Source organism: Salvelinus fontinalis, chromosome 22, assembly GCF_029448725.1.
Source record: "Salvelinus fontinalis isolate EN_2023a chromosome 22, ASM2944872v1, whole genome shotgun sequence".
In the NCBI taxonomy this organism is placed as follows: domain Eukaryota; kingdom Metazoa; phylum Chordata; class Actinopteri; order Salmoniformes; family Salmonidae; genus Salvelinus; species Salvelinus fontinalis.
Genome location: NC_074686.1, coordinates 20,022,436 through 20,048,847, shown reverse-complemented (window position 1 = coordinate 20,048,847; position 26,412 = coordinate 20,022,436). Strand labels below are relative to the sequence as shown.

The following is a 26,412-nucleotide window of genomic DNA, read 5'->3' as shown; positions in this document are numbered from 1 at the left end:
GAGAATCTCTTTAAGCATATGGTGTATTTCAGAGATATATATATATATATATATATATATAAGTGCATTCGGAAAGTATTCAGACCCCTTGACATTTTCCACAGTTTGTTGCGCTACAGCCTTATTCTGAAATAGATCACATTTTTTCCTCATCTATCTACACACAATGACAAAGAAAAAACATGTTTTTATATAAATTTTTCCCCCCCAAATAAACAAATACCTTATTTACATATGTCTTCAAACCCTTTGCTTTGAGACTTGAAATTGAGCTCAGGTGCGTCTGATTTGGAAAGGCACACACCTGTCTATATAATGTTCCACAGTTGACAGTGCATGTTAGAGCAAAAACAAAGCCATGAGTTCGCAGGAATTGACCATAGAGCTCTGAGACAGGATTGTGTCGATTGTACAGATCTGGGGAAGGGTACCAGCATTGAAGGTCCCCAAGAACACAATGGCCATCATTCTTAAATGGAAGTTTGGAACCACCTAGACTCTTCTTAGAGCTGGCTGCCTGGCTTTGGTCAGGGAGGTGACTAAGAACCTGATGGTCACTATGACAGAGTTCCTCTGTGGAGATGGGAGAACATTCCAGAAGGACAACCATCTATGCAGCACTCCACCAATCAGGCCTTTATGGCAGAGTAGCCAGACTGAAGCCACTCCTCAGTAAAAGGCACATGACAGCCAGCTTGGTATTTGCCAAAAGGCACCTAAAGAATCTCAGACCATGAGAAACAAGATTATCTGGTCTGATGAAACCAAGATTGAACTATTTGGCCTGAATGCCAGGTGTCACATCTAGAGGAAACCTGGCACCATCCCTAGGGTGAAGCATGGTGGTGGCAGCGTCATGCTGTGGGGATTTGTTTTCAGCGGCAGGGACTGGGATACTAATCAGGATCGAGGGAAAGATGAATGGAGCAAAGTACAGAGAGATCCTTGATGAAAACCTGCTCCAGAGCACTCAGGACCTCAGACTGGGGTGAAGGTTCACCTTCCAACAGGACAACGACCCTAAGCACACAGCCAAGACAATGCAGGAGTTGCTTCTGGACAAGTCTCTGAATGTCCTTGTGGCCCAGCCAGAGCCCTGACGTGAACTCGATCAAACCTCTCTGGAGACCTGAAAATAGCTGTGCAGGAACGCTCCTCCTCCAACCTGACAGAGCTTGAGAGGAACTACAGAGAAGAATGGTAGAAACTCCCCAAACACAGGTGTGCCAAGCTTGCAGCGTCATACCCAAGAAGGCTGTAAATGCTGCCAAAGGTGCTTCAACAAGTATTTACGTTTTTTAAACCTGTTTTTGCTTTGTCATTATGGGGTATTGTGTCCATTTGAGAGGTGAAAAAATGGCTGTAACGTAACAAAATGCGGAAAAAGTCAAGTGGTCTGAATACTTTCCGAATGCACTGTATTCTTTGTGTCTCTCTGTGTGTGTGTGTATGCATGTATGTTGTGTATTCTAGTTTTGTTATCTCCCTACAGGACATCTTTGAGGCTGCGTGGGATATGACGTCCCATCAGAGCTTCCAGAGAAGTTCCTTACAGGCCTCAACATCAGTTCTGACTCACACTAACCAGACTTCCAACAACCTCTCCGCTTCAGACAGAGGTGCATACTTTCATTTTACTCTTCTCATATCAATCAAATGTATTTGTAAATCCCTTTTTACAACATTTGTCACAGTGTTGTACAGTAACCCAGCCTGGACCCTAAAGAGCATATGGAAGCACGGTGGCCAGAATAATGTTCAGAGAAGGTGGTTATTCTATTGGGATTGTTGTTTTGCAATTCATCACTGAAAACCTATGTACTGATCCCAGATCGTATAGAGGAGGCAAAGAGGCTGTTCTCAGCCATAGATGAGACGCTGGACTCTGGCCTTTCCGGTTTGACCAGAACCACTGACATCGAGGAGGATCTGTTTACGGCCGAGGAACCCATGACCCTGAGCTCTGACCAGGGCCCAGACAGTGCTAACGTTGAGGTGGAGGAAGAGCCTCCACTGCCCCTGGTGGAGGGAGGGGATGCTGACGATGAGGGTGCTACTGCTCCTGTGGTGACTCAGGATGGAGAGCTGTCCCGGGCCATGCAACTCTCCACTACCCTGGAGGAGGAGGCGCAGATGTCCCTGGCCATCCAGTACTCTATGGAGACCACCAAGAGGTCCCTGGCTGACGAGGAGGAGGAGGAGCTGCAGAAGGTTCTAGAGCTGTCTAGGAAGATGACGAAGATGACTCGGGATGATGGTGGTGCCATGCCTACCGCTTCCCTCCCTACTGCTGGCTCCCACCTCGATCAGGCTGTCCAGGTATCTCTGCAGGAGGCTATTCAGTCAGCCAACTCGGCAACAATCTTTGTGTTCGCTGGCTACAGTTGTGACCTGGTCAGAGTGGACATTGCCCTGAACAAGAGGGTCAGTATTAAACAGCATGAGGAGAAGCTAGAGCACCGCAGCCTGAGGAGCCTGTCTCCGTATCACAGGTGTGTGTCTGTACAGTTCTATGTATTTTTTTTTGTGGAAAATCTATATTGAATTCAGTTGCATTTTTTCCCGATTTGAGTTCAATATCATATTGGTTTATATAAAATACATTGCAACAGTGTGAATGTTTACTTTTTTGAAAATTGTTTCATTGTCAATTAAATCAACCAATCAGGTGGTGTCTGGACCTCGTCAAGAGGAAACATGCCGTGGAGGTCACCATCCAGGGAACTACGGCAACCATCTCCGGGTTCAAGGACTTTGTTACCGGTGCGATGCCGGACATGAAGCTGCTGCTGAGGAGGATCTCCACGACGACACCAGATGCTGACATCCTGCGGACAGTGCAATGGGTGTGGCACGACCCGGCGTCGTCAGGGACGGAGATCCCGTACGCTCCTGAGGCGACAGTGTTCATGGAGAACGCCTGGAAGATGAGACAGAAAAAGATCGATATCCTGCTCAACAACCTGCCGCACATCATTAACTTTGAGAAGATGCAGGAGTACAACGTTGCCTCTGGGAAGTCCGTAACCATCTCCAGGAAGATGCTGAGCTCAGATGACATGTACTCAGAGATGCAAGGTAAAGAACTTAGCAAATACTGTATGTGAGCTTATTGTTATGGGGGGGATTAGAATTACATTTGTGAGATGCTATTTCATTACTGATGCAATATCCCTGTTATGTTAATATTAACAAAGCTATTTAATGTTGCACCGTTTTCCTTCAAGCTATATTGCACTTATGTTACAATATGTTTCTGTTTTTCAGATGAGGACTACAGTCTACTGTCCAACCTGCCTGAAACATCCAGAATGAACAAGGACTCTGATGAGTTCCGGGATGTTGTGAAAGACTTCTACGACTCCACACAGGAGTACCACAACAAAATCCGAATCATTAAGGTATGTAGTATCTATCGACGTCTACAGCAACTAACCATTAATTTTGTATTGTATCAGTGATGTCAGAGTCCATTCCTCTGTTAATCTTATTTCCCAGGTTGAGAAGCTGATGAATAGGCTCCTTTACAACCAGTACAGACTGAAGAAGGCTAGTATAAATCAGAGTACCACTGACCCAGAAGTGGAGCGGACTCTGTACCACGGCACAAGCGAGACCAGCGTGAAAGAGATCTGTGTTCATGGCTTCAATAGAAGCTTCTGTGGAAAGAATGGTGAGGCCTTCTAATATGAAAAAAAGTCTCGGTAGTTCATCAGCGTTTTCATTTCATCATTATTTGCATTGTAGAAGATGTAGACTGTTGTAATCATGTGGCCTCTCTTGTATATGCTGGTCTCTGCAGCCATTGTGTACGGTCAAGGGTTGTACTTTACTAATTTGGCCTATTGTATCTCTTTCTGTAATAATTTGGTCTCTCGTTGTGGTTTTTCTCTGCAGCCACTGTGTATGGTCAGGGGGTCTACTTTGCTGTGAACTCGGCCCTGTCCATCCAGGATCAATATTCTCCCCCCAACGCAGATGGACACAAGTTTGTGTTTGTGACCAAGGTGCTGACTGGGGACTTCACTCAGGGCAGTCATTCCATGAAGGCTGCTCCTCTGAAGGAGAGCTCTGACATACCACTCCGATACGACAGTGTGGCAGATAAGACTGACAACCCCTCTCTGTTTGTGATCTTCAACGACACACAGGCATACCCTGAGTATCTCATCACATGTCAGAAGATTCACCGCTGAGGGAAGGAGCGAGTGGGAGATGATTGATATCCAAAGAACTGTTTCGTCAGAGTTTTATTTGTTCGTTTTCTCCCTATTGAGAAAAGAGGATTCAAATACATTTGTATTTGTCACATGAGCCGAATACAACAGGTGTAGACCTTACAGTGAAATTCTTACTTACAAGCACTTAACCAACAATGCTTTCTTAAAAAAAAAACACAAAAAGAATAAGAAATAAAAGTAACATAATTCTAGAGCAGCAGTAAAATAACAATAGCAAGGCTATATACAGGGGGTACCGGTACAGAGTCGATGTGCAGGAGCACCGGTTAGTCAGGGTAATGGAGGCAATATGTACATGTAGGTAGAGCTATTCAAGTGACTATGCATAGATAATAAAAAGAGTGTAGCAACAGCGTAAAAGAGGGGGGCAATGCAAATCGTCTGGGTAGCTAATTGATTAGATGTTCAAGAGTCTTATGGCTTGGGGTGGAAGCTGTTTAGAAGCCTCTTGGACCTAGACTTGGCGCTCCGGTACCACTTGCTGTGCGGTAGCAGAGAGAACAGTCTATGACTAGGGTGACTGGATTCTTTGACAATTTTTAGGGCCTTCCTCTGACACTGCCTGGTATAGAGGTCCTGGATGGCAGGAATGATGTACTGGGCCGTACGCACTACCCTATATGTACTGCCTTGCGGTCGGAGGCCGAGCAGTTGCCATACCAGGCAGTGATGCAACCAGTCCGCATGATCTTGACTGATTAATGGGAATTCTATTTGAAAAAGGCTTCTAAGAATATACTGTGTATTGTGTTTGTGATACTGCCCGAGAAGCTGGTATTTGGAGGATATATTGACACGGATGTTGTAAGGAGGTATGTTAGGCCAGAGACGAAGTCGAGCCAATATACAGTGCATTCAGAAAGTATTCAGACCCCTTGACTTTTTCCACATTTTGTTACATTACAGCCTTATTCTAAAATGGATCAAATAAAAACAATCCCCCTAAATCTACACACAATACCCCTTAATGACAAAGCAAAAACAGGTTTAGACTTTTTTTTACAAATGTATTAAAAAAAATATGTGAATGTGATTTACATTATTTTAAGTATTCAGACACTTTACTCAGTACTTTGTTGAAGCACCTTTGGCAGCGATTACAGCCTTGACTCTTACATTTACTCTTGGGTATGACGCTACAAGCTTGGCACCCCTGTATTCTCCCATTCTTCTCTGCGGATCTTCTCAAGCTCTGTCCGGTTGGATGGGGAGTGTTGCTGCACAGCTGTTTTCAGGTCTCGATTGGGCTCTGGCTGGGCCACTCAAGGACATTGAGACTTGTCCTGAAGCCGCTCCTGCGTTGTCTTGGCTGTGTGCTTAGTCTGAGGTCCTGAGTGCTCTGGAGCAAGTTTTTGTCAAGAATCTCTCTCTCTTTGCTATGTTCATCTTTCCCTCAATCCTGACTAGTCTCCCAGTCCCTTCTGCTGAGAAACATCCCCACAGCATGATGCTGCCACCACCATGCTTCACCGTAGAGATGGTGCCAGATTTCCTCCAGAAGTGATGCTTGGCATTCAGGCCCAAAGAGTTCAATCTTGGTTTCATCAGACCAGAGAATCTTGTTTCTCATGGTATGAGTGTCTTTTAGCTGCCTTTTGGCAAACTACAAGCGGGCTGTCATGTGCTTTTTACTGAGGAGTGGCTTCTGTCTGACCACTCTAGCATAAAGGCCTGATTTGTTGAGTCCTGTAGAAATGGTTGTCCTTCTGGAAGGTTCTCCCATCACCACAGAGGAACTCTGGAGACCTGTCCGTGACCATTGGGTTCTCGGTCACCTCCCTGACCAAGGCCTTGTCCCCCAATTGCTCAGTTTGGCTGGGCGGCCAGCTCTAGGAAGAGTCTTGGTGCTTCCAAATTTCTTGGGGACCTTAAATGCTCTGACATACACTACCGTTCAAAAGTTTGGGGTCACTTAGAAATGTCCTTGTTTTTAAAGAAAAGCAACAACAAAAGTCCATTGAAATAACATCAAATTGATCAGAAATACAGTGTAGACATTGTTCATGTTGTAAATGACTATTGTAGCTGGATACTACTGATTTTTAATGGAATATCTACGTAGGTGTACAGAGGCCCATTATCAGCAACCATCACTCCTGTGTTCCAATGGCACGTTGTGTTAGATAATCCAATTGTATCATTTTAAAAGGCTAATTGATCATTAGAAAACTCTTTTGCAATTATGTTAGCACAGCTGAAAACTGTTCAGATTTAAAGAAGCAATAAAACTGTCCGCCTTTAGACTTGTTGAGGTTCTGGAGCATCAGCATTTGTGTTTTCGATTACAGGCTCAAAATGGCCAGAAACAAATCATTTTCTTCTGAAACTCGTCAGGCTATTCCATGAGAGAATTTGTCAAGACTAGTGAAGATCTCGTACAACGCTGTGTACTACTCCCTTCATAGTATAGCGCAAACTGGCCCTAACCAGAATAGAAAGAGTGGAATGCCCCGGTGCACTACTGAGCAAGAGGACAAGTACATTAGTGTCTAGTTTGAGAAAGACCCCTCTCAAGTCCTCAAATAGCAGCTTCATTAAATAGTACCCGCAAAACACCAGTCTCAACGTCAACAGTGAAGAGGCGCCTCCGGGATGCTGGCCTTCTAGGCAGAGTTGCAAAGAAAAAGCAATATCTCAGACTGGCCAATTGAAGATGGGCAAAATAACAGACACTGGACAGAGGAAGATTGGAAAAAGTGTTATGGACAGACAAATCGAAGTTTGAGGTGTTCGGATCACAAAGAACATTTGTGAGACGCAGAAAAAATGAAAAGATGCTGGAGGAGTGATTTGACGCCATCTGTCAAGCATTGTTATCCATATCAATAATACGATTGTAATGCATACACTTCAATTCAATCATATGAATTAGATGAATGTAATAGTTTGGAACCATATTGTTTCCAGTATAGTTTGATGTTTATAATCAGTTTAACAACCCACCTCCAATGGTGTGACATGGAATGTTACTTGTGAAATGTACGCATTTAACTGGTAATATGTCTGGCAAAGCCAAACAGTTACTTTCCTTATGTTGCCTTAGTTTTATATTTATTATATTCCCTCTGAGACATGTTTACATTTACTTTTTATTTTGTAAAAAGGTGGCTGTAATTGAAGATTTGTGTTCAATTAAACGTGTCCTGTCATATTTATGTACACAACTGCAATGCACACATGGTGAGATTTCAATCCGTACACACATTTTTCTATAAAGATAGGAACTAGTGTTGTGTGGTCATTAGTTCTTGCCGAATTCAGTTTAGCTGCTCACGTTGGCCGAATGGATGTCTGCTAAATGATTGAATGAAAATAACTAAAGCCAGTTATTATTTTTTTGCAATTGGAGCGTATGAATTATGCTGTAATAAAAGTGAAAGGCAAGACTCTAACTGGAAACTATCGTAGCTTATTCATGATAGGTAGGTTTATGTGATAAAATACTGGAACACCTTGAAGCTAAGCTAGCTAACAGACGCGAGTGGAGCATTAATTAGCAAGTAAGACAAACTGCTATGCTAATTAGCTAGCTAACTAAAAACTATTTAGCTACATATCTAGATGGCTAACTCATTGGAAAGATACTGTAGCTAGTATTCTCCCAAATAAAGTAATAACAAGTAGAAGACGTGCTTCGTTCCTGAAACGATAACGTTACATTGTTTGGCTCGTTGCGGGGCGAAGCAAGTAGACACGCGATCCAGCTAAAATCATCTTCATTGACCTGTAAACCACTGTGTTACCAGCTTGCTAACAATCATCCCTGCCTGGATTGTATTCAAGCCTGACACCAATATGTTGATCGACAGTGTAACGTTAAAACGTAGCTATTTATTCTAGCATGCTAAGTAGTAACATTACTGGTGCAATATCCATAGACGTGTCTTCTAATAAATGCTTATCCAGATAAAAATCGAACATAGGCCAATAACTGATCTCTGCTGTAACGTTAAGGTGCTGAGGGCTTGCAGGATGTATGCCGTATACCGCCAAGCCCACTCCCCCACCGCCATCGAGTTTTCTGTCTACTGTAACTTCATCTCCAACGTGGAGAAAAACCTGGTCGTCGCTGGAACATCTCAGCTTTACGTCTACAGGATCATTCACGATGTGGAGGTCAAGGAACTTTTAGCTATGTTCATTTCTCGATCACTGATTAAAAAAGTACAATGACAAAGATTGTAACTCCCTGTCGTGGGCATATTTTTCTTCTTGAAATCCAGTTTATGTTCACATCTTTCTCTTCATATTTCAGAATGCCTCAAAGACAGACAAATCACCAGGTATGTCCAAAACTGCCTTGCACTCCAGCAACATTCTGATGAGAGAAGAGCTAGTCTGGTGGAAATCTGAGACCTAGGGGCTGGGCAACAGTTTCACTATGCTGTAACACTGTGGGATGCAACCTGTCTGTTTAGACAGACTAGTGCACCACTGACTGTATGCTATTATTATGTTGTCAGCCTTCCTTAGACATGCACGTGTCAACATTTCAGACCATCTCTGACACCTGATTTCTTCTTTGACACTTCCTTGATCTCTGCAGATGTCAAGAGTCGTAAGGAGAAGTTGGAGCAGGTGGCTTGTTTTTCCTTGTTCGGTAACGTCATGTCTATGGCCTCTGTTCAGCTAGTAGGAGCCAACAGAGACGCTCTCCTGCTTAGCTTCAAAGATGCTAAGGTACCTGAGATGTCTTAATTGATTATTTTACTAATCCTAAACTCACAGCTTTCATATTCCAGGTTACTTTGGCCTACTTTATTCTTTCAAAATCAATTGATCATGTGTCAGTAGCTATATGTAGTAGGTGCAAGCAGTCTACCCTATAAAATGTCTCTGGCTGCTTTTTACAATGTCCTGGTTGTGTTTTTCTCCAGCTGTCAGTGGTGGAGTATGATCCAGGAACACATGATCTGAAGACTCTCTCGCTTCACTTCTTTGAGGAGCCAGAGCTGAGGGTAAGAGGAAATGAACTGTGCTCGAAAAACATCCAAAGTTGTGTCTTAATCCATAATTGTTCTATCTCTAGGATGGGTTTGTCCAGAACCTGCACATCCCCATGGTCCGTGTGGACCCAGAGAACCGCTGTGCTGTGATGCTGGTGTATGGAACTCAGCTGGTGGTGCTGCCATTCAGAAAGGACACACTTACTGACGAACAGGAGGGAGTAGTGGAAGGGTATGCAGGCATACTGAATTTCATCGTTTGATTTATTTAGCTAGGATAGTCCCTTCAGTAACATTTGCCACAGTTTTTTCCCCCCAGGGAGTCCTACAATCCATAGCATCTTGTAGTGATATTTAGGATAGCTATAGGTTATTATCACAAAGGTTATTATCAAATAAAATCACGTTTATTATCAAATAAACTAAACACTTGAGTTGTAATACGTTTTTTGATGGGTTTTGGATTTGAGGATTTATCATCAGCCATCTTGCCTCGTGTTTGTCTTTTACCACACATGCAGGCCCAAGTCGAGCTTTCTTCCCAGCTACATCATAGATGTCCGTGAGTTGGATGAAAAGCTTCTGAACATCGTAGATATGAAGTTCCTCCACGGTTACTATGAACCCACACTGCTCATCCTGTATGAGCCCAACCAGACGTGGCCTGGGTCAGTACACCACAACAGCACCTGTCCTCTCTGTTCCGTCTGTCTAAGGAGTCCTCCCCCCCGAAACAAAAGTCTGCTGACGAGTTAACACGAAGAAGGCTAGGAACTTATCCCCCCTTGTTGGAACTATGTCTTTTTCAGACCTGTTTATGACTGGTAATATTGTGGTGTCTAACTCCAGTCTGTCCATGTCCCCCTCCTCCAGGCGTGTAGCAGTGAGACAGGACACATGCAGTATCGTAGCCATCTCTCTCAACATCATGCAGAAGGTTCATCCTGTCATCTGGTCCCTCGGCAACCTGCCCTTTGACTGCACACAGGTCATGGCTGTTCCCAAGCCCATCGGTAATCTCTCACTCACTGGGTTCATACTGTATGTTCAGCGTTATATACGGAGACTTGTATGATCAGTTTAGAGATCATATGAATGTATCCCTGTTGTGTTTCTAGGTGGTGTGGTGGTGTTTGCTGTCAACTCCCTGTTATACCTCAACCAGAGTGTTCCTCCATATGGCGTGTCACTCAACACTCAGACCACAGGGACCACCGCCTTCCCCCTGCGTAAGTACTGACTGAGGACATTGTTCTCACTCCGTATAGAAAGCAAAGCAGCCTAGTTAATATTTCTAAGAAATGTATACCATGCCAAGGAAAGTCATTTGGTGAAATCAAATTTCATTTGTCGCATGCGCCGAATACAACAGGTGAAATGCTTACCGTGAAATGCTTACTTTACAAGCCCTTAACTAACAATGCAGTTTTAAGAAAATAAGAGTTAAGAAAATATTTACTGAATAAACTAAAGTAATAAAAAAAAAAAAAAGTAATACAAAATAACAATATGGAGTCTATATACAGGGGATACCGGTACTGAGTCAATGTGCAGAGGTACAGGTTGTTTGAGGTAATATGTACATGTAGGTAGGGGTAACGTGGCTATGCATAGATAATGAACAGCGAGTAGCAGCAGTGTAAAAAAAAAAAAAAAAAAATGCTAATAGGGGGTCAATACAAATAGTCCAGGTTTCCATTTGATTAATTGTTCAGCAGTCTTATGGCTTGGGGGGTAGAAGCTGTTAAGGAGTCTTTTGGAGTAGTTGCCATACCAGGCGGTGATATAACCGGTCAGGATGCTCTCGAAGGTGCAGCTGGAGAACTTTTTGAGGACCTGAGGGACCATGCCAAATCTTTTCAGTCTCCTGAGGGGGAATAAGCGTTGAATAGACCATGATAGATTGTTGGTGATGTGAACACCAAGGGAGTTGAAGCTCTCCACCCGCTCCACTACAGCCCCGTCGATGTGAATGGGGGCGTGTTCGGCCCTCCATTCTCTGCCAGGTCTCAGACCTCCCTATAGGCTGTCTAATCGTTGACGGTGATAAGGCCTACCAAGGTTGTGTCGTCAGAAAACCTAATGATGGTGTTGGAGTCGTGCTTAAGCTGCAATATACCTGCAGGTATAACGCTTCTTAACGTGTTAAAATGATGTATGAGCCTTTATGTCTTCTAATAAGGCTGTGTGTTGGTGTTTCAGGTATACAGGAGGAGGTGAAAATCACTCTAGATTGTTCCCAGTCCTCCTTCATCGGCTCTGACAAGATGGTCATCTCTCTGAAAGGAGGAGAGATGTGAGTAGAGCACAGAACAGTTGTGTTGGGATTTATTAGCTGTGTGTATTTATTTGCCGTAAATGCTTTATTAGACCTTGTTAAAGAGATGTTTTGTGCCCTCCAACCGGTGTGGCGTAGTAGAAATAACTACAGCTGGAACGGCATTGTATTCTGTCATGACCTGGTAAGAGTCATGCTTTGACTGTGTGCCTGTCCCCTCTCTTCAGCTATGTGTTGACCCTGATCACTGATGGCATGAGGAGTGTCCGGGCCTTCCACTTGGACAAGGCTGCTGCCAGCGTCCTCACCACCTGTGTAAGTAGCATACAGTGTGTGTGTGTGTGTGTGTGTGTGTGTGTGTGTGTGTGTGTGTGGCACCGTGAGTTTACTATGAGGACCGGTGTAAGTCTTATGGACAGATGCCGTTCCAGATGCATTGCGCACACACACACACACACACACACACACACACACACACACACACACACACACACACACACACACAGAGATAATATGTGCTGACAGCAGCCCTTACTTGACAATTTACTGCATTATGCGCAAACTCATGTACAGAGTGAGGGGAGAGAAAAAGGGAAGCGAGGGGGAAGAGAGTGCATTAGAGAGTTTTTGGCAAAGAAGGGCTGGTGTACACACACATCCACTTAGTGTTGAAGAGAGCAGTGCAGTGATATTCACAGTCTGCTGCCAGCCGTTGGCCCAGAGAGAACTGGTCATGGAGCTGTGGAAGCATAGAGATTCTCCTCCCCTTCACCCCTGTCCCTCGTCCCCCCCAGATGATGACCATGGAGCCTGGGTATCTGTTTCTGGGGTCCCGGCTGGGAAACAGCCTCTTGCTGAAATACACAGAGAAGTACCAGGAGAATCCAGAGAAACCACCAGTGGAGGAGGACAAAGAGAAGGAAGAGGATACCGATGAGGAGAAGCAGGTGAGTTGGTTTGGATTTGAGTTCATATGTAGATATTCTCCTCTGTCTGGTCCTTGTGGCATATTGCTGTGTGTGATTCTGGATTAGTTGAGGCATAATTGATCAGATTGAGTTTGAAAATGTAGCCAGTTGTAAATGGATGTTGATGTCGCCAAAAGAGGATTCACTTTGTGGTTTCAAAAACAAGTAGCAGTCGTTGTCCTTGAATAGCTTCTGCGCTCGTGTTCAACCTATAAAGACATTTTCAGCACTTCAGCTGGTGTTGTGACTGTTATCTGACTAGCAGATGTGGAAATATGACACATGATATGGGATGATGTCGCATGTTATAGTTCACCCCTGAATTTTTTTATTTATTGTCACATACAGCAGATAGGTGCAGTGAAATGTGGTGTTTTACAGGGTCAACCATAGTAGTAAAGCGCCCCTGGAGCAAATTAGGGTTTAGTGCCTTGCTCAAGAGCACATCGACAGGTTCTTCACCTTGTCGGCTCGGGTATTCAAACTAGCGTCTTTTCTGTTGCTGGCCCAGTGCTCTTACTGCCAGGCTACCTGCTGCCCGTTGTCCATTTTGTAAATAGAAATGCTAAATGAATTGCTGATACACATTCCCATGTGTGTATTCTGATATAAATTGCATAATGACCTTGATGATAATTCCAGGAGGAACCTCCTAGTAAAAAGAAGAGGGGTGATTCCTCTACCAAGTTGACAGGTATTTGGACAGTTGGTGTATTACAATGTCTTGGTTGTGTCTTGCATATTACCCTTTTTTATATACAGTGCCTTCAGAAAGTATTCACACCCCTTGACTTTTTCCACATTTTGTTAGGTTAGACTTACTCTAAAATTGATTTAAAAAATTACAAAAAAAAACTCAATCTACACACAATGCCCCATAATAACAAAGCAAAAACAGGTTTTTAGACATTTTTGCTAATTTATTAAAAAGAAATAACTGAAGTATCACATTTACATAAGTATTCAGACTCTTTACTTTGTTGAAGCAGTGATAACAGCCTCGAGTCTATTTGTGTATAATGCAACAAGCTTGACACACTGTATTTGGGAAGTTTCTCCCATTCTTCTCTGCAGATCCTCTCAACCACTGTCAGGTTAGATGGGGAGCGTCGCTGCACAGCTATTTTCATGTCTCTACAGAGATGTTTGATCGGGTTCAAGTCCAGGCTCTGGCTGGGCCACTAATGGACATTCAAAGACTTGTCTCGAAGCCATTCCTGTGTTGTCTTGGCTGTGTGCTTAGGGTCGTTGTCCTGTTGGAAGGTGAACTTTCACCCCAGTCTGAGGTCCTGAGTTCTCTGGAGCAGGTTTTCATCAAGGATCTCTCTGTACTTTGGTCCGTTCATCTTTGCCTCGATCCTGACTAGTCTCCCAGTCCCTGCCACTGAAAAACATCCCCACAGCATGATGCTGCCACTACCATGGTTCACCGTAGGGATGGTGCCAGGTTTCCTCCAGACGTGACGCTTGGCATTCAGGCCAAAGAATTCAATATTGGTTTCATCAGACCAGAGAATCTTGTTTCTCATGGTCTGAGAGTCTTTAGGTGCCTTTTGGCAAACTCCAAGCTGGCTGTCATGTGTCTTTTATTGAGGAGTGGCTTCCATCTGGCCTCTCTACCATAAATGCCTGATTGGTGGAGTGCTGCAGAGATGGTTGTCCTTCTGTAAGGTTCTCCCATTGCCACAGAGGAACTCTAGAGCGGCCATTGGGTTCTTGGTCACCTCCCTGACCAAGGCCTTTCTCCCCCGATTACTCAGTTTGGCCCGGGGGGCCAGCTCTAGGAAGAGTCTTGGTGGTTGCAAACTTCTTCCAGTGAAGAGTGATGGAGGCCAATGTATTTTTGGGGACATTCAATGCTGCCTACATTTTTTGGTACCCTTCTCCAGATCTGTGCCTAGACACAATCCTGTCTCAGAGCTCTACGGACAATTCCTTCAACCTCATGGCTTGGTTTTGGCTCTGACGTGCACTGTCAACTGTGGAACCTTATCTAGACAGGTATGTGCCTTTCCAAATCATGTCCAATCATTTGAATTTACCACAGGTGGACTCCAAGTTGTAGAAACATCTCATGGATGATCAATGGAAACGGGATGTACCTGAGATCAATTTCGAGTCTCATAGCAAAAGGTCTGAATACTTATGTAAATAAGGTATTTCTGTTTTTTTTGTTTTAATACATTTGCTAAAATCTCTAATAACCTGTTTTTGCTTTGTCATTTTGGGGTATTGTGTGTAGACTGAAGATTATTTTTATTTAATACATTTTAAAATAAGGCTATAACTTAATAAAATGTGGGAAAAGTCAAGGGCTCTGAATACTTTCCGATGGCACCGTATGTATGCAACTAACTAAGGTAATAAGGTCATTTATAATAATGTTCTTATATTTATGACCGCGTTTCCTCCCATGTCCCGTATCCAGCTGGTAAGAACCAACTGCCTGATGAGGTGGATGAAATTGAGGTGTACGGGAGCGAGGCGGCATCTGGCACACAGTTGGCCACTTACTCCTTTGAGGTAGGACCCCTTGTTACCCCAGTTGAAGCTTCATCAGTTCATTATTCATATTACTCCAGTCTTGGTTATTGCAGTCTTTACAATATGGTTTTGTTTGCCTCCAAGGTGTGTGACAGCATACTGAACATCGGACCTTGTGCTGGTGCGTCCATGGGGGAGCCAGCCTTCCTCTCTGAAGAGGTACTTAAACACTTTAACTTTCATTCCAGATCACCCTCGCAAAAGAGGTTTCTAACCTTTAAGAGTCTTTCTGGTCCATCATGGCTGTGTTCTATTTGTGAAAGCGCTGATCAATATCTAATACCACTACCAAGGTATTTTCTCAAGCTTTTGCTATGCAAACAGTAAAACACATTATTAAGCACCATGTTTGGTATTTCTGTGTTCACAGTTCCAGACCAACCCAGAACCTGACTTGGAGATAGTGGTGTGTTCTGGCTTTGGGAAGAACGGAGGTCTGTCTGTGCTTCAGGTAAATGCGCTACTCAGCCTGGTAAATGCTCTACTCAGCCTGGTTAATGCTCTACTCGGCCTGGTAAATGCTCTAGTCAGCCTGGTAAATGCTCTACTCAGCCTGGTAAATGCTCTACTCAGCCTGGTAAATGCTCTACTCAGCCTGGTAAATGCTCTACTCAGCCTGGTAAATACTCTACTCAGCCTGGTAAATACTCTACTCAGCCTGGTAAATGCTCTACTCAGCCTGGTAAATGCTCTACTCAGCCTGGTAAATGCTCTACTCAGCCTGGTAAATACTCTACTCAGCCTGGTAAATACTCTACTCAGCCTGGTTAATACTCAGCCTGGTTAATACTCAGCCTGGTTAATACTCAGCCTGGTTAATACTCAGCCTGGTTAATACTCAGCATGGTTAATACTCTACTCTGCCTGGTTAATACTCTACTCGGCCTGGTTAATACTCTACTCGGCCTGGTTAATACTCTACTCGGCCTGGTTAATACTCGGCCTGGTTAATACTCGGCCTGGTTAATACTCGGCCTGGTTAATACTCGGCCTGGTTAATACTCGGCCTGGTTAATACTCGGCCTGGTTAATACTCGGCCTGGTTAATACTCGGCCTGGTTAATACTCTGCTCGGCCTGGTTAATACTCTGCTCGGCCTGGTTAATACTCTGCTCGGCCTGGTTAATACTCTACTCGGCCTGGTTAATACTCTACTCGGCCTGGTTAATACTCTACTCGGCCTGGTTAATACTCTACTCGGCCTGGTTAATACTCTACTCGGCCTGGTTAATACTCTACTCGGCCTGGTTAATACTCGGCCTGGTTAATACTCTACTCGGCCTGGTTAATACTCTACTCGGCCTGGTTAATGCTCTACTCGGCCTGGTTAATGCTCTACTCGGCCTGGTTAATGCTCTACTCGGCCTGGTAAATGCTCTACTCGGCCTGGTTAATACTCTACTCGGCCTGGTTAATACTCTACTCGGCCTGGTAAATACTCTACTCGGCCAGGTAAATACTCTACTCAGCCTGTCTTTTGTATTTCTGTGCAAGTGTATGCTTGTGGATGCACTGTTCTAAGACCTGTGGTGGCGAGGCCTGTCTACCTCAGGTTCAGTGACGGTGCTACAGAGAAGAACCTCTCTGGGTTTACCAGGGCTGCTGCCTCAGAGGTCAATGGAGCAGCTTATAAACCACCCAGACACACTTATACATGCATTCATGGAAAGAACATTGTGAAGACTTATAAATTACTGCACTGATAAAAAAACTGAAGAGCTTATATTCAGTGTCAGCTTTGAGAGTGGATGATTCAGTTATTCCCTCTGGCGATAGTTCTGTGGTTATTGATGATTGTTTTGTGTGGCCCCTTGTCCTCCCAGAGGACCATCACTCCCCAGGTGGTCACTTACTCCTAGGGGTCATTGTTCTGTTATTGATCATTGATGATCGTTTTTGTCCTGGCGCCTCCCAGAGAAGCATCCGACCCCAGGTGGTTACCACCTTTGAGCTGCCAGGTTGCCATGACATGTGGACTGTCATCTCCAATGAGGTCAAGGAGAAAGTCAAAGAGAAAGACAAGCCCCCTGCAGCTGAGGGAGAAGGTGAGACCCCTGAGGAAGAAGAACAGAAGGCGGAGCCTGCGCCAGTGGAGGACGATAAGAAAAAACATGGCTTCCTGATTCTCAGCAGAGAGGACTCCACCATGGTACACCCACACCTCCCACCACATCTCTACACAGTACAGTACACACTGCACCCCGAGACACACTCCGCTCTACACAGCAGTCTGAAAGGGAGCCTACAGTGCTCCAGCACGTTTAGATTGAGTCTGTGATGTTGATTGAGTTAAGGGTAATGATTGAGGTCTATTGAAAGTAACTGGAACCCCTCCTGTGTGGGCCTCTAGATCCTGCAGACGGGCCAGGAGATCATGGAGCTGGACACCAGTGGTTTCGCCACCCAGGGGCCCACTGTGTTTGCTGGGAACATCGGAGACAACAAATACATCATCCAGGTCTCCCCCATGGGCATACGGCTACTGGAAGGAGGTAGAGAGATCTGTCCGTCTTTCAATCAAAGAAGAAAATAACCCATGATCCTCTGTGTCCCTACCCGTCACTCATCCTCTCTTTCACTGACTGTCAAGCACTTTGTGACAACTAAAGGGGCTTTGGAATTTCTTTTGATTTGATGTTCCTTCCAGTGACCCAGCTGCACTTCATCCCGGTGGACCTGGGTTCTCCCATAGTGCAGTGCTCTGTAGCGGACCCCTATGTGGTCATCATGACGGCAGACGGAGTGGTCACCATGTTTGTCCTGAAGACCGACTCCTACATGGGCAAGACCCACCGCCTGGCCCTGCAGAAACCACAGATAACTGCTGTGAGTCACTGATACGACACTACATAACACAACACATTACACTACAGCCTGGCCCTGCAGAAACCACAGATAACTGCTGTGAGTCACTGATACGACACTACATAACACAACACATTACACTACAGCCTGGCCCTGCAGAAACCACAGATAACTGCTGTGAGTCACTGATACGACACTACATAACACAACACATTACACTACAGCCTGGCCCTGCAGAAACCACAGATAACTGCTGTGAGTCACTGATACGACACTACATAACACATTACACTACAGCCTGGCCCGGCAGAAACCACAGATAACTGCTGTGAGTCACTGATACGACACTACATAACACAACACATTACGCTACAGCCAGGCCCTGCAGAAAACACAGATAACTGCTGTGAGTCACTGATACGACACTACATAACACAACACATTACACTACAGCCTGGCCCTGCAGAAACCACAGATAGCTGCTGTGAGTTACTGATACGACACTACATAACACATTACACTACAGCCTGGCCCTGCAGAAACCACAGATAACTGCTGTGAGTCACTGATACGACACTACATAACACATTACACTACAGCCTGGCCCTGCAGAAACCACAGATAACTGCTGTGAGTCACTGATACGACACTACATAACACAACACATTACACTACAGCCTGGCCCTGCAGAAACCACAGATAGCTGCTGTGAGTTACTGATACGACACTACATAACACATTACACTACAGCCTGGCCCTGCAGAAACCACATATAGCTGCTGTGAGTCACTGATACGACACTACATAACACATTACACTACAGCCTGGCCCTGCAGAAACCACATATAGCTGCTTTGAGTCACTGATACGACACTACATAACACAACACATTACACTACAGCCTGGCCCTGCAGAAACCACATATAGCTGCTGTGAGTCACTGATACGACACTACATAACACATTACACTACAGCCTGGCCCTGCAGAAACCACATATAGCTGCTGTGAGTCACTGATACGACACTACATAACACAACACATTACACTACAGCCTGGCCCTGCAGAAACCACATATAGCTGCTGTGAGTCACTGATACGACACTACATAACACAACACATTACACTACAGCCTGGCCCTGCAGAAACCACAGATAGCTGCTGTGAGTCACTGATACGACACTACATAACACATTACACTACAGCCTGGCCCTGCAGAAACCACATATAGCTGCTGTGAGTCACTGATACGACACTACATAACACATTACACTACAGCCTGGCCCTGCAGAAACCACATATAGCTGCTTTGAGTCACGGTCATATCCTGCACTGCACAACTAAGCCAGGCAGTATTACAACACAACCGATGGATGAATGAGTGAAAAAATAGGATTGTCAGACCGGTGACTCTCTCTCCCCTACAGCAACCCCGTGTGATCACGCTGTGTGCGTTCCGTGACGTCAGCGGGATGTTCACCACAGAGAACAAGCAGACCTGTCACACTGAGGATCAAGACAGCATGTTCAAGAGCCAATCAGAGACCGAGACCATTCTACAGGACCTCAGGTAAGAGGCAATCATATAGGACCTCGGGTAGGATGTTTTTGAATAAAGTATATTGTTTTAAACTGAAGAATGAGAGCAATACCAACTTTTCGCATGGACACTTTTTTTTATTTGGGGGGGGCGTCTCGTAGTCAGTGAAGGGCCTGTCTCACCTCAGAGTTTAGCAGTAAACCTATCTCCCATGTCTCCTCTTTAGTAACACAGTGGATGATGAGGAGGAGATGTTGTATGGAGACTGTAACCCAGCAGGCATCACCCCCACCAAAGACGAGTCCCACCCCGGCTACCGCCTCTCCTCTGGGGCCCTGGGTGGGGGCTCCGAGGGGAGGTTGGGACGAGCTGAACCTACACACTGGTGCATGATGGTCCGCGAGAACGGCGTCATGGAGGTCAGGATCAATGTCTAGTTTATCAGCATCATATTAACAATAGCTGTATCAATACACATTGTATATCATTTAGTTTACATAATTTACACATTTGTTAAGATGTTAACTGTTTAAATGCCAACATTTATACTATGGTGCTGTTTAGAGGTTGGATATAAACCTGGGAACTTTAGTTTTATGCTCAGAAATTCACAGGAACTCAGTGGCCATAGTAATGAGTGACACCACAACCGACAGGTGAACTTTATCTATACAGTAGAGCTATAGTAACACATCTTCCTCCTGTTCTCTAGATCTACCAGCTACCTGACTGGAGACTGGTGTTCCTGGTCAAGAACTTCCCTGTTGGCCAGAGAGTGTTGGTTGACAGCTCCGCCGGCCAATCAGCAGCCCAGGGTGAGGGGAAAAAGGAGGAAGTGACACGACAAGGAGAGATTCCATTGGTCAAAGAGGTGGCCCTGGTGTCGCTCGGCAACAACCACTGCAGACCCTACCTGCTGGTGAGTTTTCAGTACAGGTATTAAAGTGGAATGACGACAGCAGAATGTGTAGCAGTAGTACTTCATTGATTCAAATTTTTTAAATTGCTTTCGATATAACTGGCTGTATGTTCTGTTGCATTCCCAGGTCCATGTTGAACAGGAGCTTCTGATCTATGAAGCGTTCCCATATGACCAGCAGCAGCATCAGAGCAACCTGAAGGTCCGCTTCAAGAAGGTAAGAAGAGCAAGGCCATTGGACAAGCCAAGTCAACAGCTTTTAGGACTAGGCTTAATCTGTGTCTGGGAAACCAGTCCTAAAACTCCCATTCAACACTGATGTATGTCCTCTAACTGTTCTCCTGTCTCGTCTCAGATGCCCCACAACATCAACTTCCGGGAGAAGAAGTCGAAGGTGAAGAAAGATAAGAAGGCGGAGGGTCAGGTTGGTCTCAGCGAGGAGGGGCCAACGGTGGTCAAAGGTCGCGTGGCCAGGTTCAGATACTTTGAGGATATCTCAGGCTACTCTGGGGTAAGAGGTTATTTTCCTACAAGACTATATATACACAGTGCATTCGGAAAGTATTCAGAACCCTTCCCTTTTCCCACATTTTTGTTGCGTTACAGCCTTATTCTGAAATGAATTAAATTAAATGTTTTCCTCATAAATCTACACACACTACCTAATAACAAAGCGAAAACAGGTTTTTAGAAATGTTTGCAAATGTATAACATTTTTAAAACAGATACCTTATTTATGTAAGTATTCAGATCCCTTGCTATGAGATTTAAAATTGAGCTCCCCTGCATCCTGTTTCCATTTCTACAACTTGATGGGAGTTCACCTGTGAAATTCAGTTGGACATGATTTGGAAAGGCACCCACCTGTCTATATAAGGTTGACAGTGCATGTCAGAGCAAAAACCAATCCATGAGGTTGAAGGAATTGTCCGTAGTGCTCCAAGACAGGATTGTGTCGAGGCACAGATCTGAGGAAGTGTACCAAAAAAATTCTGCAACATTGAATGTCCCTAAGAACACAGTGGCTTCCATCATTCTTAAATGCAAGAAGTTTGGAACCACCAAGACTCTTCCTAGAGCTGGCCGCCCAGCTAAACTGAGATATCGGGGGAGAAGGGCCTTGGTCAGGGAGGTGAACAAGAACCCGATGGTCACTCTGACAGAGCTCCCAGAGTTCCTCTGTGGAGATGGGAGAACTTTCCATATGTTTTTCAGCAGCATGGACTGGGAGACTAGTCAGGATCGTGGCAAAGATGAACAGAGCAAGTAGGCTGTGATCTCTGCCAAAGGTGCTTCAACAAAGTACTGAGGGTCTGAATACTTATGTAAATTAGATTTTTTATAATTTTGCAAAAATGTCTAAACCTTTTTTTGCTTTTTCCATTATGGGGTATTGTGATGTCATTATGGGGTATTGTGTAGATTGATTGGGGGGGGGGACTATTTAATCAACTTTAGAATAAGGCTGTAACATAACAACAAAAAAGTCAAGGGGTCTGAATACTTTCCGAAAGCACTGTACATCATGGGTAACAAGGGGTACACTTGTGGATTCTCAGGTTCCCTGCAAGATAAATCTTGGAGAGGTACTGCTGTGCACGCAGACTTCATATCTACTGTAGTTCTGTGTGTTCTCATGTGTCGTTTTCTGGTTTGTGTGTCAGGTGTTCATCTGTGGCCCCTCCCCTCACTGGATGCTGGTGACGTCACGGGGGGCGATGAGGCTCCACCCCATGACGATTGACGGACCAATCGAGTCCTTCTCCCCCTTCCACAACATCAACTGCCCTAAAGGTTTCCTCTACTTCAACAAGCAGGGCGAGCTGAGGATCAGTGTTCTACCCACGTACCTGTCGTATGACGCCCCCTGGCCAGTCAGGAAGATTCCTCTGAGGTGCACCGTTCACTATGTGTCCTACCATGTGGAGTCCAAGGTGTATGCAGTGTGCACCAGCGTGAAGGACCCCTGCACTCGCATCCCCAGAATGACCGGAGAGGAGAAGGAGTTTGAGACCATAGACAGAGGTGGGACCAGTATATGCATTAGTCTGTCTCCATGACGTGCGTTTCACTTTCTCATTGGTTTATTTCTTTGTTCCTTCATTCATTCTTCCACCATTAAAATTCCTTGGTGCTGTTCTTCTCAGACGAACGCTACATTCCTCCTCAGCAGGAGAATTTCTCCATTCAGCTCATATCTCCTGTCAGCTGGGAGGCCATCCCTAACACACGGTAACAACTGTAGCTACTGCAGCTATCTGCAGCCTCTAACGTGAGGCATATTCATTGTAGATCGGATGCATGTTTATATTTAAGCATCTACGCCACAGTAGTTGGGTGTCTGTTCTGACCTTCCTCCCTATGTGATATTGGTCAGGATTGACCTGGAGGAGTGGGAACATGTGACTTGTATGAAGACTGTGGCGTTGAGGAGTCAGGAGACGGTGTCTGGGCTGAAGGGATACATAGCTGCCGGGACTTGTCTCATGCAGGGGGAGGAGGTCACCTGTAGGGGCCGGGTGAGTCACCAACACTTCTGTGACTACTGACTAGAGCCAGGAATACCTTTTTAGGCCCAAGTTCTATGCTCTAAGTTATAGTCTAAAGCAGGGATCCAGAGTTTTTCCTAGTTGGGTCAGGTGGTCATGAAACTCAGGACCGACAGGTAGACGATGCCATTTGAAATCATGATGTTGATTTTAGTCTGGACTTATTTCTCTCTCTACTGTTGTGTCCAGATCCTGATCCTGGATGTGATTGAGGTGGTCCCGGAACCGGGTCAGCCCCTGACGAAGAACAAATTCAAGGTTCTGTATGAGAAGGAGCAGAAGGGACCAGTCACAGCTCTGTGTCACTGCAGCGGATACTTGGTCTCTGCAATCGGACAGAAGGTGACAGACCCACCTCTGAATATACCACTACAGATGTCTCAGTCTAGATGCATTTCCCACCCACCTCTCAATATAATTCTGTTCCGATTTACATTGTTTTCATTTTGTGGCCAACATGTTGCAGTTGAATATATTATTGAATTAGCCATTATTTTAAGAACTGTTCAGAAAGCCCTTTTTAAGGAGCACAAGTACAGTATGTCAACCATCTCTCCTGTAACCCTGAGACAAAGTCCTGGTTGTGCTCACCGTGTCTGTCTATTCCTCTCTCTGTCTAGATCTTTCTGTGGAGTCTGAAGGACAATGACCTGACAGGCATGGCCTTCATCGACACCCAGCTTTACATCCACCAGATGTTTAGCATCAAGAACTTTATCCTGGCAGCTGACGTCATGAAGAGCATCTCTCTGCTCAGATACCAGCCTGAGAGTAAGACGTTGTCGTTAATTAGCAGGGTAAGACGGCAAGAATACAGAACTACTTTAGTAGTAACACAGGGAAACCGTCAACTTCAAAGTACTGTGTTCAAGTAACACGTGATTTAGTCTCTTCTGATTTGTCATTCTCTGAGGGGTTTTGTTCCATGTCAGTTTGTTGTTTATGGATTTAACTGTACATCCCAGATGAGTGTTTCTGTTCATGAAGGAAAGGAAGTACTATGTTTTTTTCCTGTGTTCCTCTGTTGGATCCCAGGGTTTCTTGGGTTGAGTTTATCTTCTAGAGAGCAGTGCTGTGCCGGAGGGGATGTTTAAATGATCATTGTCATTCATGTTCGAGCTTCATGCCAGTGTTTGAGTCTCTTCTCTTAATGCAGGGTTCCCCAATCAACATTTAGTTTTCCCCCCCCAAAAAAGCTTTATTGAAGACCGAAATATTCCTCAGCACCTTCCCTTCCTCAGACGATCCCGCAGGTGAAGGTCTTGAGCTGGTGTGGTTACACGTGGTCTGCGGTTGTGAGACCGGTTGGATGTACTGCCAAATTCTTTAAAATGACATTGGAGGCAGTTTATGAGATAGAGAAATTAACATAAAATTCTGGCAACAGCTCTGCTGGACGCTCCCTCAAAATTTAAGACATCTGCGCCGTTGTGACACAACTGTACATTTTAGAGTGGCCTTTTTTCCCCCAGCACAATGATCATGCTGTTTAATCAGCTTCTTGTTATGCCACACCTGTCAGGTGGCTGGATTATCTTGGAAAATGAGAAACGGGGATGTAAAGTAATTTGTGCACAGAATTTGAGCGAAATAAGCTTTTTGTGCGAATGGAACATTTCTGGGATCTTTTATTTCAGCTCATGAAAAATGGGACCAACACTTTTTACATGTTGCATTTTATATTTTTGTTCACTGTGTGTATATAATTTTAGTTCTTGTACATAAGACTGTAAAATCACCAGGAAATGAGGTCAGTTTTATTTTGGGAAATCTATTCCCACATGTAAATGGAGAGGCATATGTGATCTTATTCCAATGTAATCAAGGTTTCAAATTGTGTTATTGTCATACTATATCTGTTTGGGATTCTAGCGGTCAATTTGTAGTGTACAACTTATGTTCTGGACAACCGACCTTCCACTCAAGGAAAAATCAGCCCGCGTCTGAATGCAATTGGGGAGCCTTGTCTTAATGGTTTTGTTTCGGTGTTTGGTTCCTCAGGACGCCAAGCCTCTGGAGGTCTACAGCGTAGAGTTTATGGTGGATAACAACCAGCTGGGATTCCTGGGTAAGGTTATCTAACTTTGGTAGCTAATCAGGAGAACGCTCTACCAGGCTAGAGCCTAGTCCTCTCAAAGTAAACCTGTTTTCTCTACGTTTCAGTGTCAGACCGAGACCAGAATCTGTCGGTGTACATGTATCTGCCTGAAGGTGAGTTACAACGTAAACATGGTAATACTTCTCCTACAAGCATGGAGAATATCGAATACTCAGGTTAACCACAAATGTTGTAATGCTTATCCCACAAACACCCGAATATCAAATAAAGACCGAGGTCATGTGTGATGACAAACTGCAGTTCCACCGTGTCATGATCACTGAAGTGTTACTTTGCTCCCTGCTGAAGCTAAGGAGAGTTTCGGAGGCATGCGTCTGCTGAGGAGGGCAGACTTCAACGTGGGAGCTCATGTCAACGCCTTCTGGAGGATGCCTTGTCGAGGGGCACTGGACACAGCTAACAAGAAGACCCTGGCCTGGGACAACAAACACATCACATGGTTTGGTAGGACACAACTTTGACTTTGTAATTTCTATCGACAAATACAGGGTAGGAGTAGGTCATGTGAATAAAGAGTTGTCTGATATCTTCCTTCAGTATATGTGATCAAATTCTCCTCTTGGTATGTTGCTCTCAGAAGGATCAACATGGTGTTAGTAGCTAAAAAGAGGATTTCCAGGCGCTTCAGCAGTAACTAATCCTCTTCCCTCCCTCCAGCAACTCTGGATGGAGGCCTCGGGCTGCTGCTGCCCATGCAGGAGAAGACCTACCGCAGATTGCTGATGTTGCAAAACGCTCTTACCACAATGCTGCCACACCACGCAGGATTAAACCCCAAGGCATTCAGGTAACTTGCCACACAAGGTCACTGAACTTTGGTTGGTTATCAATATTTTCCCCATAAATCTTAAGTTGGCAACACTTAAATGCTTTTAAGCAACATTAAGTGGCTTTTTAGAAATTTGACACTTTGGGTTTAGACTAATGCTGTTTTTGGATCTCGTTCCACCAGGATGTTGCATGCTGACCGGCGGCAGCTCCAGAACGCGGTGCGGAACATTCTGGATGGAGAGCTGCTCAACAAGTACCTGTACCTCAGCACCATGGAGCGTAGTGAGTTGGCCAAGAAGATTGGCACCACCTCTGATATAGTGAGTATTATTAGTCCCTTTGGCCTAGTTCTCTGACAACTAGCTATGCAAGCCAATGCATCTTAATAATGTAGCTAAATCCAATCTATAGTCCATATCAACTTGGAGCAAATAGCTATTAGTTGAGATATTTGAATAATGTATCCCTCTGTCCATTTTAGGTCTTGGATGATCTTCTTGAAGTTGACAGGGTGACTGCTCATTTCTGAGAGCAGCATCCTTGACCACGCCCCCTCAGCATGTGAGACCCAGGGTCTTCCCCCATTTTTTATATTAAATGAAAAGGAGGCTTTTTGGTATCTATTTTCTGTATGGAAATGTATGTTTGTGTTTAATCATGTTTCTTAGAATATTTTTTTCAACAAAATATGATAAATTCTGAATTGTATGGGTCTTTATAAAATGTTATATCCA

The 26,412-nt window shown here is 44.6% G+C and overlaps 2 protein-coding genes across 3 annotated transcripts in view; both read left to right on the top strand.

Annotated features, from left to right (window-relative positions):
• The window catches only part of LOC129820004 (protein mono-ADP-ribosyltransferase PARP10-like), a 16,606-nt gene extending 8,973 nt beyond the window's left edge, over nucleotides 1-7,633 (top strand). Inside the window, exons 7-12 of the mRNA XM_055876788.1 lie at nucleotides 1,493-1,619; nucleotides 1,832-2,492; nucleotides 2,669-3,078; nucleotides 3,268-3,401; nucleotides 3,499-3,673; nucleotides 3,898-7,633. Coding sequence (XP_055732763.1) covers nucleotides 1,493-1,619; nucleotides 1,832-2,492; nucleotides 2,669-3,078; nucleotides 3,268-3,401; nucleotides 3,499-3,673; nucleotides 3,898-4,196 — 1,806 coding nt within the window. The 3' untranslated portion in view covers nucleotides 4,197-7,633. The remainder of the gene's footprint in view (nucleotides 1-1,492; nucleotides 1,620-1,831; nucleotides 2,493-2,668; nucleotides 3,079-3,267; nucleotides 3,402-3,498; nucleotides 3,674-3,897) is intronic.
• Nucleotides 7,501-26,412, top strand: LOC129820003 (cleavage and polyadenylation specificity factor subunit 1). 2 transcript variants are annotated; one of them, XM_055876785.1, is made up of 35 exons: nucleotides 7,501-7,663; nucleotides 8,196-8,357; nucleotides 8,497-8,524; nucleotides 8,788-8,921; nucleotides 9,119-9,199; nucleotides 9,271-9,419; nucleotides 9,709-9,855; nucleotides 10,061-10,200; nucleotides 10,306-10,416; nucleotides 11,390-11,483; nucleotides 11,693-11,780; nucleotides 12,260-12,412; nucleotides 13,076-13,127; nucleotides 14,862-14,956; nucleotides 15,062-15,136; nucleotides 15,348-15,428; nucleotides 16,893-17,126; nucleotides 17,328-17,469; nucleotides 17,625-17,803; nucleotides 19,208-19,350; nucleotides 19,547-19,739; nucleotides 20,033-20,239; nucleotides 20,367-20,456; nucleotides 20,595-20,750; nucleotides 21,904-22,264; nucleotides 22,387-22,471; nucleotides 22,617-22,758; nucleotides 22,978-23,130; nucleotides 23,409-23,585; nucleotides 24,790-24,856; nucleotides 24,952-24,999; nucleotides 25,196-25,351; nucleotides 25,565-25,694; nucleotides 25,860-25,998; nucleotides 26,160-26,412. In XM_055876785.1, exons 2-35 carry the CDS (start codon nucleotides 8,214-8,216, stop codon nucleotides 26,205-26,207), a joined length of 4,422 nt encoding a protein of 1,473 aa, XP_055732760.1. In that variant the 5' UTR covers nucleotides 7,501-7,663; nucleotides 8,196-8,213; the 3' UTR covers nucleotides 26,208-26,412. The 2 variants fall into 2 exon arrangements, with proteins under 2 accessions (XP_055732760.1, XP_055732761.1); XM_055876786.1 differs by having other exon boundaries at nucleotides 7,501-7,741.